General features: G+C 44.7%; 1 protein-coding gene across 4 annotated transcripts in view; it reads right to left on the reverse strand.

The window, feature by feature from the left end:
* LOC139054908 (U2 small nuclear ribonucleoprotein auxiliary factor 35 kDa subunit-related protein 2-like) overlaps window positions 1–13,569 on the reverse strand; it is a 303,026-nt gene that overhangs the window by 78,337 nt on the left and 211,120 nt on the right. For 2 of the 4 annotated variants that reach the window (XM_070532646.1, XM_070532643.1), the window contains one exon: window positions 9,456–9,549. The exons of 1 other annotated variant lie outside the window; for it this stretch is intronic. In XM_070532646.1, coding sequence (XP_070388747.1) covers window positions 9,456–9,549 — 94 coding nt within the window. Of the gene's footprint in view, window positions 1–7,702; window positions 7,790–9,455; window positions 9,550–13,569 lie in introns of all 4 variants that reach the window. One more of the 4 variants, XM_070532645.1, reaches the window with a different exon arrangement.

Below are 13,569 nucleotides of genomic sequence, written 5' to 3' on the forward strand. Positions count from 1 at the left end.
TCTACGTCATGCAAGATTGCAATGTGGTAGCCCCAGATGCAAAAAAACATGAGTGGAGGGAAACTTGTCATTTTGCTCATATTCTTATGTTTCTGTACGCTATAAGATGGATTTGTGTTAATTATCATAATTTTAGGCACGAGCAAAGAGTATATGTCAGGTTAGAATGGAGTTTGAAGCAAACAGTAATTAAAGCATAACAGCGAGTTGGCCTAGATGGAACAGATTCATATTTACAAAAACTTTTTGTGCGCAAAACAAACAGGAACGAAGAAAAGGAGCAACACAAGGACGAGCAGTTTCTAACAACTGGCTTTATTTTCGAAAAACCACCTGCTTAAGTACCCACAGATCTGCGTGATCCAGTCAACAGAACACGCCAATAACTCGTTTAAGAACACTTGTGATAAAATGCCTCGGATCAGCGCTACCCGGTCAACATAAAAACAGCAAAGCGCATAAAACAAGCACTTCAGATGAAAATGCGTTAAAGTTATGATGGCAGGAGTGAATTACCTTTATCTAACAATGAAACAGAAAGATGACTGATGCATTTTTCCTTTAGTTTTGGAATTCAGTGAGCTTCCACAATTTTTCTTGTGGTTTGATTCCTATGCCTAAACAATATGTCAGTGCTTCTAAGACAAGGTGAGCAAGCATGTTCTTGACAATGCATTGCCAAATAGGTATTTTATCACAAGTGCGGTTATATGCACTATTGGCGTGCTCTGTTGACTGGATCGCGCAGATCTGTGGGTATTTAAGCAGGTGGGTCTTCGAAAATAAAACCAGTTGTAAGAAAACGCTCGTCCTTGTGTTGCTTCTTTTCTTTGTCCCTGTTTGTTTTGCGCACCAGAAGTTTTTCTAAAAATGAATCTGTTCCAACTAGGCCGACTCGCAGTTATGCTTCAGTTCATTTCTAGTTCGACTGGCCCTCTTTCTACTTGTCCCAACTGTGGCTTAAACAACCCAGCAGTTTTGGTGCCTATTATAGCGGTCTGCGAGTGCAGAGCACAGGTGTTAAGCTGGTTCCTGGAACTTGGAAAATGCCCTAATGAGGTGTTGTTGGTGACTGAATGGTTGCCCCCATCTGCAGGACATGGGAGAAGAATAATCAAGATCTTGAGATCAGAGAGCCATAGACAGGTTAGACCTTTCAAAGAATGTCTAAAGGTGGCCCGTTCGTCTGCTTCCGATGGTGTTTTCAATGTGAAGGCTTTTCATGACTGGTGCAGACAGGCAAATATTGTGACTGAGGCTATGTGGAACGATGTGCGTCAGAGATTGCCGAAGAAGAAGGAAAGGGGAGTGCCAGAGGGACGCCTTCTAATACTAGGGGGCGCAATGGTGGAAGAACGGCATTAAGAGGTACTCAAGTTGGGGCCAAAGTTCTGCAAGAAGCCAAGGATCATCGACAGGTTAGCACTTACAAGGGACATTGCTAGGAGTGTACCAGAGAAAGAAAAAGAACAATGTGTGGTGGAATGAGTGGACGTGGTGGCTAAGGCTTCGGCAAGCGATAGATCCAGACCTAATGTTGATAGGACTGCTAAGTATTTGGTAGAGAACAATCTGCGTGTGGTTCAAGCAGACAAGGAAGGGTTTCTGGTTGTTGTACCAAATGATTGTTATTTGGAAAAGGCTGTCCTAGCGGTGAACAAGTGCTTTAGGAAATGTGATGTGAATGTAGAAAACGTAAAAAAGAAGGTGGTGGGGATATTGAAAAAACGTAACCAAGACAAGCTCGCATTACACGTAAAGAACTCAAAAGCAATGATATTGGATAGATGTTTTACTGCAAGAACACACAAGCAAGGAATTCCGTTTAGGCCAATTGTGTCCGAACGAGGGTGTTGGCAGGGTCTGGTAGCAGGGTTCCTGCCTGAAATGTTGAATTCCTTAGATGTACAGGATCCATACTTATTGAAAAACTTTGAAGGCCTTGTGAATTGTTTGGCACTAGATAGTACAAGTAGCAGCCAGGGATTCAGCATAGATGTTCAAGATCTCTACTATTCCTTACCGCATGGGCCCCCAATGCGCAGTGTTAAAGATTGCATAACAAACGAGAATGACGAGGTGTCATTATTTAACACGTGCGGGATGGCTATTGAATCCTTTCTTGAACTTCTACATTTTTATTTAACGAATACGCATGTAGGATTCTGTGGTGGAATGTATGTACAGGCAAGGGGTGTGTGCATCGGGTCAAAGGTAGCTCCCATCCTTAGCAGCATTTTTTAGGAAGCATAGACAGAGAACTGGCAAAAGATTTAGAAGGTGTAGTATGTAAGGTATACAGATATGTCGATGACAACTTGATATTAGGCTGTCATGTAGACAAGGGTGCTTTCAGGAATAGAGTAGTAGAAGCCTTTGATTCTCTGGGCAAGGGCTTGACATTTACTTCGGAAGTACCGGTAGATAATAAGCTGCAGTTTCTTAATGTCAAGTTAGAATTTCTACCGGAACATGTGTGTTGGTCATTCTCACCCCGAGCTGGAAAACCGCTAATGAACTATGCCTCAAACCATTCCAGGCTTGTGAAGAATGGTATAGTCATTTCATGTTTCCGGTCAGCGTTGTTGAAGTCATGTTACCATACTGTAAACTTTGCATTTCTTGAGCAAGTTGATCGGTTGAGAAAGGGTGGGTACCCACTCGCTGTGATCATGCGATAGACTAATGAAATAACTTAAACAGGATGAAGAGCTATGCACAAAGAATCAAAGGCAGAAGGATATAGCTTCCAAGGTTTCAGTGATTCCATATGTGCATAGCTTTTCACACAGGCTTAAAAAAGGTGGCTGGTAGTTACGAAGCAAAAGTGATATTTTCGGCTAGAAACAAAATAGGTAGTGTGTGTTCTAGGGTAAAAAGTAAGTTCGAGAGTAAGGATGATGCAAAGAAAGAATATAGTAATAAACATCCGCATAAGCAAAAGGATAGACACTTGGGCGAGTTGGTACGGTAACATTATCTTGGCTTTTAAGCGCGAAGTGAACACGGACACAGAAAGGAGCAGACAGGACGTGTCCGTGTTCACTTCGCACTACAAGCCAAGATCATATCATCCGCATAAGAACCAATTTGTCGATTGCACGAAGAACGTTGTGTATCAGATTCCTATGACTTGTGGTCAAGTGTACATAGGGCAGACTGCGAGATGCATTAACACCAGACTAAGGGAACACTTGCCTAGTCTGAAAGGTCACCCTAGTATGCATTTGGCAATGCATTGTAAGAACATGCTTGCTCACCCTGTCTTATGTTGAATTCCAATGGCGGAGTCGGAGCAGCCGACGGACTCCGCCAGCGAGCACTTGACTCTGACGTAGAGCAACGCCTCCAAATCTGCCGAGTGGAACACAACCTGCGCCGCCGGAGCAAGGCGGAAGCCGAACTTCTATCACCGAGTTACCCAGGATGCCTTGCGTGTTGTTATTTCCTTCCGCTGTTTGCTCCCAGCACCGCCGCATTGGTCACTTGTCCCTTCAGCGCCGTTCACCTGTTGTTTTTTTTAAAGTGCAGAATAGATATCTCGCCAAGCGTGCAGCAGCTTTTGCTTCCTCGCGAGTCGTGACCGGTGGCACCTCCCAGCAGACAAACGTGGTAGGTAAAGGAAATACGTCACGCAGAGTTTCGGTCCACTCCGCCAATTTTGGCAGAGCATCTTTTTCTGCTCCATGGAGTGACTCCCGCTCTGAATCAGGGTGTCTACCAAGTTGATATTTCCAAATTCCATGAGTTTTCCAGGTTTTCCCTGAGTGCCTTTGCAAATTTCCCTGAGTGATGCAGAACTATGTTTTATGTCAAGACGGACTGAAACCATATCGCCTGATGCTGTCACTCATTAGTAAGCGCATGAAAAAAAATAAAAAAGCGACTTAATCCAATTTGAATACTAAGGAGTACTGTTTATGTTATTCAAAAAGAGAATAGAAGGCAGCGGTTAGTTAAGTGCACACCAAATAAAGTGTCTTCGAAAAAAATTGCAAATGGAGTCGGACATTCTCAAATACGAATAAAAATGAGATGAACAGACAATGAACTTTATTTGTTCCTGAGGAGCTTCAGCGGAGACCCTATCGGGGACCCGCAGAAGCCGCTGGCCGCGTCCAAGTCGGGGCAGGAGATGCACATAGAAGCAAATATTTTCGAATATGGGCTATTTCTACCAACTGATAGCAAGCTCAGTGGTATGAGGCCCGAACTCTGTCACAATTGAGATTCTCTCTCAACAGCTCGTAAGTCAACCTCAACTGTCCTAACATACTCTCAGCCCGCACATGACGCCAGAGTGTTGTGTTTCACTGCTTTAAAGAGTTTATTTTGGTTTGGATGAGGGACATCTGCATTTCAACATCAGCCAAAACTTTGTTTTTGGAGCTCAAGCTCCTTCAAAACGGCGGCAGCAAGCTTACTTTCCCCTTTATTCCTCAATGTGTAGACCATTTCTGTTCTTGTCCTCCTTCCGCCACTCGTTCGCCCCAAGGACCATTTGAAGCCTCTTGGTCAGTTGCACAGTCCACGACCGATTTTTCGAACTCCCTAGGGGCCGCGAAAACGTCCGAAACGTCGGCCAGTTGGAAAAAGATAAATGCATGTCATTTACTGCCCTTAAGGCCTCAAATCGCCACAGGCACGTTCGAAAACGCTCTGAAGGCTTGTCGGTACACATATTAGGCATTTCAGTGCTCGTACTGCGACAGGAAATACCGGGTGCACGTGTGTATAATTAAGGAATACATACTGTGTTCCGTGGCAATAGCCCCTTCCCACGCTTGTTATGCTTTACTGCAATACCTTTGCGTATGCTTCACCAAGTAACATTTCTGTACAGAGGCGAAGCTGACTTTTGGGAACCAGCATTATGTAACGCCCCGTGTTTTCCAAGTTTCTAAGCAAATCGCGAGGACCACAAAGGCGGAGTTTGTGCCATTGCTGAAAGCAGCTAATTCTTTCAATAAAAAACTTGGCACCCAGCGACAAGAAGCTTCATAGCGAACGTCGAAGCAGCTAGGCCTAGCGTTGCCGCAGTGGTGGCAACGGCTGCCAGCGGATCTGCGTGCGAGAGTGCCGGTTCCAGGTGGCGAAGTAATCAAAACGCCAGCGGTGGTGCCTTTGATTATTGCCATTTCGGACCTGTGGTTACGAAAAACGTCCGGAAAATCGGACGGCGAAGAGTTCTTGCGTCCGAAATTTTACACGTTCTGATACGTTGACTCTATGGGGTACGTAGCGGTACCACGAAGCCGTCCAAATTATCGGGAATGCGGAAAGTCGGTCGTTGACTGTACACTGGCAACTCCTCCAGCCGACGACAGGGCGTCAAAGACGATTCATTAGGATTCCTGTCTGTTGCTCGAGCCAGCATTACCGCGACTTTCGACCCTTTCAATAAAATTGCCGCTAATTTTCCCTGATAGAGGCCCAAATTCCCTGAGTTTTCCCTGACTTTTTCCAGACTACTCAAAATCCCTGAGAATTCCCGGTTTTCCCGGTTTTCCCGGTTGGTAGACACCCTGTGAATCCCCTCCGACTCTCTCATTGGAACATCTTACTCCCGCCCTCACTCTGTCATTGGAACAAACTTGCTCCGAAAAGAGCAGAAAAACTTGCTCCAACTCCGCCATTGGAATTCAACATTAGAAGCACCGACATATTGTTTAGGCGTAGAAATCAAACCGCGAGAGAAATTGTGGAAGCTCACTGGATTGCAAAACTAAAGGAAAAATGCATCAGTCATCCTTCCATTTCATTATTAGATAAAGAGAATTGGCTCCTGTCATCATATCTACAACACATTTTCACCTTAAGTACTTGTTTTATGTGCTTTACTGTTTTTATGTTGACCGGGTAGTGCTGATCCGAGGCATTTTATTCCAAGTGTTGTTATATGTGCTATCGTGTTATATGTGTGTTGACTGGAGTGCACAGATCTCTGGGTATTTAAGCAGGTGGTTTTTCGAAAATAAGACCAGTTGCTAGAAAGCACTCGTGCTTGTGTTGCTCCTTTTCTTCGTCCCTGTTTGTTCTGTGCACAGAAAAGTTTTCTAAAAATGAAACCGTAATTTGTCTAAATAATTTCAAATCAAATAGTGCAATAGTAGCACTCTTGTATACTACATACTGTGATGAAGAAAAATGCCACAGCATTCATCCCACTTAAGTTGGTGTAAAAAACAATTATCTGGTTTGAAGCGAATAGTTGTGGTCTCTGCATTATAACCTTGAGAAATAGAAAGTAAAAAGTTGACAAAATGGAAAAAAAGAAGGTGAGAAGCATTATTACTTGCATAGATGGGAACAGTTTCACCTCGGGAAATACCTTACTTCCAGTGCTGTTATTCGTATATCTTCATGGAAAAACGCAACTCCCAATTTTTTACAATGCCAGCAGTGTGCCCAGCAGTAGGAATTACTTATTGACATATGCTATGTGTTGTGGTTCAGTATACTTGAATTTTAATATGGTCCAGGCCACGGGGGTATTTTTCATGTCTGTCACGTGGGCCAATATGTGTCACATGTCATCTACACTGAGCGATGTGCCAATTTCGCATGCGACCTTGACTACGTAATGCTGGCAGTTTAGGCAGTGTTGCAAAAATTCTGGTTTGTGCATTCTACCTACAAGCAGGCTTAACCCATTCCGTCCAGAAATCGTACGGACAAACTTAATGGGCATGTTCACTGTAGTTTTTCGGTGGTTGCCCATGGACATGAACGCTGCTTCTATGATGCTGAGTCTACCCCAGGCGCATGTAATCTCAGGCCCGTTCACTGATAAGCCAGTCAATGAGAGGCAAACTTCTCGTGACAGTTTCCACTCGCCACTACACAGCCAAGCAGTGAATTTTCATCATGGTGACGCTGCTTCGTCGAGTGCTGGCAAGTGAAGTGGCAAAAAGCCACCTTGCCAATGAAAGTGAGAATGGGGAGCATGAGGAAGACAACCTGAATAGCGCCATTTTACATCGTGCACGTAAATGACATCAAAAAAAATTGAACGAGAAAAAAGGGGGTTAACCGAGGGGCTCCATTTTTATTAGTCATATCATAAGAAGCCAACAAACACAGACACCAAGGACAACATAGGGGAAATTACTTGTGCTTAATAAATGAAATAAAGAAACGATAAATTAATGAAAATGAAAGTGGGTGAAAAAACAACTTGCCGCAGGTGAGGAACGATCCCGCAAACTTCACATTGGTTGTGGGATCGTTCCCACAACCAGTTGTTATTACAACCAGTCGGCAAGTTGTTTTTTCATCCACTTTCATTTCCATCAATTTATCGTTTCTTTATTTCATTTATTAAGCACAAGTAATTTCCCCTACGTTGTCCTTGGTGTCAGTGTTTCTTGGCTTCTTTGTGTATTCAGAAAATCGGGTGAGACACCGTAATGCACCTGTATAATCTGAAAAATTGGTCAACTTCGTCTTTGGTTTGTCTTGACTATGTCAATGGCAGTTTGACTTGCTCATGGAAACTGAAACGCTCAATTGTGCTTGTTTTCGGGTTTACATTTGTCCATTCTGTATAATTAGAAAATTCCAAATGAAATTCAATCCAAAGCAAATACAGTCGAACCCACGTATAACAATACCGATTTTAACAATATGTTGGTTATAACAATGAAAAGCTGCTGCACCATCATGTTTTGTAAGTTTTTTTATAGGGAAATAATCCACTTACTACAATGTCCCCATGCCGCGTTATCAGTTATAACGATGAAGTCTGGCTGCTGGGTGTCCGTGCCAAAAGGTAATGGAATGCGAAATCCTTGAAAAGAAAAAAAGAAAAAGTGAAATGTGAGCCGCTGCACGATCGCCTGCTACCCCAACTGCAGCTGCGCGCTTCTCTCCATGAGAGATGCATGCCAGCCTCACGCGCCTCTTGCCCCTCCAAACACAAATGGGCTGTGCCCATAGCTCCACACTGCGCAACCTCCCGAAACGCGAATGGACTGTGCCAACTGCGAACACTGCTGATGCGGACTGCCTGCGGGGCCAAGGCTGGGCCCTCACGTTGGGCTCCTCCTTCCACGGTCCTCATTCTGCGCAATTCTGCTGAAGGACTGAGTCACTTGTGCTTGTCTTTGTTCGTTGCCTCGAAGTCGTTCCTGGGCACGTTCCACAGCCTCGTTTGACTTGCTTCCAAAACGGAAGATGGCTGACCCACCCACTGATCATCGGCAATGCACGACGTTGCCGGTGAAAAGAAAGCGTACTGATATATATTTGGAAACAAAGTGCTCCTAATCGATGAGGTAAACATCACCAATGTGCTTGCATCAGATAGTGACAGTGCCATCCACGAAGGCGGCGCTGATGCGGTAGGGCAGGCTGCCTCAAAACTGTCCCCGCGGGAGGTCCTGTAGATGATTCAGTCCCTCATGGGCTTGTTTTCGTGAGGGACCTTCCGCTTCACTACGTGGTACACCTGGATGCCTTGGAGAAGGATGTCGGCAAGCTTCGTGTAAAACAAGCAAGGCTGACGGACATGCAGTTTTGTCGTGCAAGCCAGTGGGAGGTACGCAGCGAGATGCTTGTGGCAATCTTGCTCAGCATTTCTTCTGAATTTCTTAAGCTGAGATGCTGCCACGGCAACCTTCCCACATTTTTTAGAAGACACCTTTTGTGGCCACCAAAGCAATGCATTGGCGGAGCTTGTATGTCATTTGCCACCCCTGACCCCTCTCTGAAGTTATTATAGCAGTGCCATTGTTGAACACTGACAGCCACGGCTTGTTACACACAATCAGAGTGCACAGGAAGCAGAGTTAAACAGTTAAACGAGTCAACACAATCAGAAGCCGGATGGAACAAGCTGGTGGGGAGGAGAATTGGCCTTACCGCCATTATAGTTTTTTCGGAACTACACTATCTCCTATTTTGATTTTTTTTTCGTGCAACCACGTTATAACAATTAGAGGTTATAACAATGAAATTTTCATGGCACTTGAATATTGCTGAGTGGGTTTGACTGTACTGCATAACATAATATTCAATGGAATCATGCAAAACATAGAGTATATGCAGAAAGGATAAAACTGCAGAAAAAAATAACTAGCACAAGCGGAAGGAACACACAACACACTGCAAGCACGTGGTGTGTTCCTTCTGCTTGTTCTTTTTTTTTTCATGCAGTTTTAGCCTTCCTTTAATTATGGACCAACTAGCCCTCAAGAACGTCTTACTGAAGAAAATTTGTCTAAGCCTAATTTTGTCTTCCCTTAAACACACTATTATGTTGATGCGTGTATGGTCAGGTCGTTCCAACTTGTTTCAACTTGTTTGTTCAGCCTTTTGCTTGGTCTCCAGCAATATTGTTGCAAAAATAATTTAATTTACCAAAAGGACTGCGGGCACACAGGTGGCGCTCGTACGAGCGCTCGTCAACTTGGCCAACCTCTCTGACATGGATTTTTGCATGTACTACAGCTCACCTGCTCTCGTGCCAGCATTCGTCTGTTGGGTTGCGGAAAACGTGTAGGAAGTTGCAGCCACGACCCTTGGGACAAGCACGCCGAAAGAACAAGCCTGTAAGCATTCAAGAGGGTCAAAACACTGGCAGCGATTGTGGTACTGGTTGCACATGACGCGTGCACCTTTTGGCATGTGGTGCATCAGCATTTCAGGCAGTACAAAAAGGGCCACTGCGTTTGCATAAAGCGGAGGACTTTGGTGGAACAAATAAACTCCAATGCTGACGAGCTCCAATAATGTTTCCCATCAGTAGTTTAGTTCTCTTCGATCAGACTACTTTTCCATGGCTACGTGATCAAAGCTGTAACAGAACCAACCTGAGAGCACTACAGCACGATTGCCATTCTAGCAAATTATCAGTGCACTACACTTAACCAAAATACAAAAAGCAATAAGAGGTGTTGTATGTGTTCAGAGTTTCACTTAAGTGCAAGATAAAAAAATCTTCATACATTTTAAATGTATAAAGTTATTACTATTAGCGTCGAACATTAGAACCTTATAGCGAAGGTGCCCATCACTGTAGCAAAGACAATGCTCAATTCCTGTGCAAGCTACACTGTCTTGTTCCGTGCTGCACCTATTTGCGCAATAAATAGTTTCTCACCCACATTTTCCTTAGACAACACCATGGACACGCTGCCGGTCTCCATGGTGGAGCTCCACCAATGAATGGCCACTCTGTCCCATATTCAAACATGGCTTCCCGGCAAAGCAACTTCACCTATAGTGGACCCCCCCTCCCCTGCTACAAGTGCTTCTCTGTCCCATCCCCATGACCCTAGAGTCGTTATACAGCTTGAATGGTGTGATGTCGACAACTGCCTCAGCATGTATGAGAGCGCGAATGCTAACAAGCGGTAGACTTTCGTGCTCATCATCATCATCCTTTATCTGTTGCAGAATGCCTCAAATCTGACATGAAACAGATTTGCAGGGCTAGATCTAGTAAACATAAATACCTAAGATAGTGGCTGGATTGATAACTATTACCGTAGCACAAGTGGTAGTGCAGCACACGTGTAATGCAGAGGTTGTGGGTTTGGCTCCCACCAGTGGCAAGTTATCTTTCTGCCCCCCCCCCCCCCATTGCCCCTTCCCTACATTTCAATTTCAACTACAGCTAATTTGCCCTATGCTTCCCTTGGCCTCATGCTCTGTTGGCTTTGTATGGTCACAATTAACAAAATCAAGCCCTTCAGTGTCCCTTCTTCTCTTGTTCATTCATATACATGCAAGTTATGATTTACCTAGTTGAGTGAAAAGCAGAGCAGAACTGAGCAAGTTAGGCTTTAACCTGTCAAGTGACTAGGTAAACTTTACGTGTATAAATGTATGTATGTATATGCTCATGATATCAACCTTGTCGAAGACAGTTGAAACAATAAAGTGTTGGCAGGTATTCAGGAAGGGGAAACAAACGTTTTCAAGAGAGTGTAACTTTCTTTAGCCACTAGTGGGCAAAGGAAGCACTGCATGCAAGAACCACAGCAATTTTAATGCCACCTAATCTGTGAGCCATCAGTCCTCGGTCATTTTTACCCACTGAGATGATGCTAGAAAAAGTACCCTCACACAGGTTTGCACTACATGACAGTAATACGAAAGCACTTATGACCTTCATTTTGTTTAGAAGTGTTAGTTCATGCTCACAACAGCCCAGACCACTCCCAGCATGCAACAGCAACCCCCTCAGCCTGTGGTTGTGCCCTGAACAATCTGTACCGTCGACCCTGCCTGTTCCCTACTGCAAAAGCAAAACAAAAAAAAAACAAAAAAAACAGTACCAGATGACATCTACAGCAGCATCATGGCCACAGCACCACATATCATCAGAGCATCTGAAGAGACATCTGAAGATGCCATAGGCACCTTTCAGATGCACGGCATGCTGCCTTTAGGCCTCAGCTCTTGGTCTGTGCATCAACTGCTGCTGATCAGCCAGCCCCATCTCCCCAATTTCTAGGCTCCAGACTACTACAATTTCAATCACCCTGCACATTACAGACATGTGCACATAGTTTTAGTGCCCTCCTGCACTATGTATAGTCATAGACCAATAACTCGGACTCAGCGAGGACCACCTAAAAGTCCAAATAACAGAGTTCAAAATATCAGATACACCAGAAAATAAGTGACATTATTCTGCAAGCAGCCAAAAAAGCTTGTATGCTTGCCTTCAACCACTGCCCTGCTATCGTTACAAATAGACGAATGCACTGCCAATGCATGCACTAAATCCCCTGGTAACTTAAACAGAGATCACCTAAGTTCCAATTGCCGGCCAAATTTTCACTGCTCTTGTAGACGGCCACATTGAGAGTGGAGTTGGTACCATTTGGAGATTCTTAGTGACAGAAATCAAAGACTGCGCACAGGACTGTGTCACTATTTAACTCTGAGTGCGATGTACGTTGTTACGATCGGCCAGCGGGGGAAGCGACATTCAGGCCTCTCCTGCGCTTCATGAAGCTCACAATACGCCACCTCAGACAGACCAGCGGCGACACCAAGGTGAAGCACGTCTGACAGCTACGAGACTGATGGACGGCACTTGGTCGCCGACTACGACGCCGAGACCCAAGGAACTCCTGTGAAAGTGCGTTATACGCTGCTTTGTTACGGTCTCTACTGGGCCATACCAGGAGCAAATGGAGTTGAGCACGACAGCCCTGCCTTTGAGCATTCCCTTCTTTCTCTGGGACAGTGAGCCGTGAGCACCTGGGGGTATTTCTCTGGTGGCGTTCAGTGAACAAAGCAGTGCCAGTGGGCTCCGATGTGTGTTCCCCAGAAAGATGCAGCCTTCTGACCTGTAGTTCTTGCTGCGAGAATGATGTACTGTGCTCCGTGCTCCTGCCAGTACGAATACCCCTTGTTCTATGAGAATAAGTTTGCCTTTCTAATGTAAATAAACCTGTTCCGTTTCTCCAACCTCTAGGCCTCTTCACAAAAGAAGCAGCCCTCCTCAAGAAAGCTCGGACGACGGTGTGGGCCTGCATAGCCTCTGTGTGATGCCCCAGTAGCATAGGCCAGCTACCCATTACGAGGCGCACCGCCAGCAGAGGCTAGGCAGTGACCCTCCGTGTGACACCAGACTCCGAGGCCACGACTCCCGGCTCCTACAATGTGCATGGCGAAGGAAACAAGTCTGAAGTGGTCATGGGCTAACAGTCGTAACAGTGATCGAATTCGCGAAGGCAAAAAAAAAATATTTCAAGCTCAGCGTCGACAGAATGTGCATAGATGACACAACCTACGTGTACGACGGCGTCACTAGCACAGTAGTACAGCTGAGCAGATAGCTAAAGCATAGCACTCGAACCCATCACTGCCATCAGGCATCAGAACCTCGGATCATACCGTCACTATCAATATCATTTACTAATATTCGAAGCCTGGTGCGCAAGCTCGGTCAAGTCTCTTCTTTCATAGACGATACAGGTTCTGACATTATCATCTTCACGGAAACATGGCTGCATCCTGACATTTCAGACAATGAAATAAGTCCCATACATACCACGTATAATATTTACCGATGCGATCGCACTAATAAACGAGGTGGAGGCGTACTTATAGGCGTTAGAAAGACGGTAACATCTTAATTAATTGATTCCGACACTAACCTAGAAATTGTCTGGGTTGCGTGCATGACTCGTTTTGAAAAGTTATTGTTAGGTTGCTGTTATCGTCCTCCTGACTCAAGTGTGTTGTTTGTTAGCGACCTGCGAAACAGCATAACTCACGCCATTAGGGCTTGTCCGGCTGAAAGTATTTTTCTTTTTGGCGACTTTAATCTTCCCTACATAAACTGGAAGCAGTTGTCATCGACCTGCCGCCTTTCCTCAGACTTCATTGCCTTAACATTAGATTTCAACCTGTCACAGATCGTAAGTCAACCCACTCGTGATTCCAATATACTAGATCTAGTATTGACAACGGTCCCTAATACTGTTGAAAAAATAACATATTTAGATGGTTTCAGTGACCATAAATTAATGCAATTAAACCTTAAAGTACCGTACCGTTTTTCTGGTACCACAACTAAGATAATTCGTGACTATAACAGAGGAAACT

This window comes from Dermacentor albipictus, chromosome 1, assembly GCF_038994185.2.
Source record: "Dermacentor albipictus isolate Rhodes 1998 colony chromosome 1, USDA_Dalb.pri_finalv2, whole genome shotgun sequence".
Taxonomy (NCBI): Eukaryota; Metazoa; Arthropoda; class Arachnida; order Ixodida; family Ixodidae; genus Dermacentor; species Dermacentor albipictus.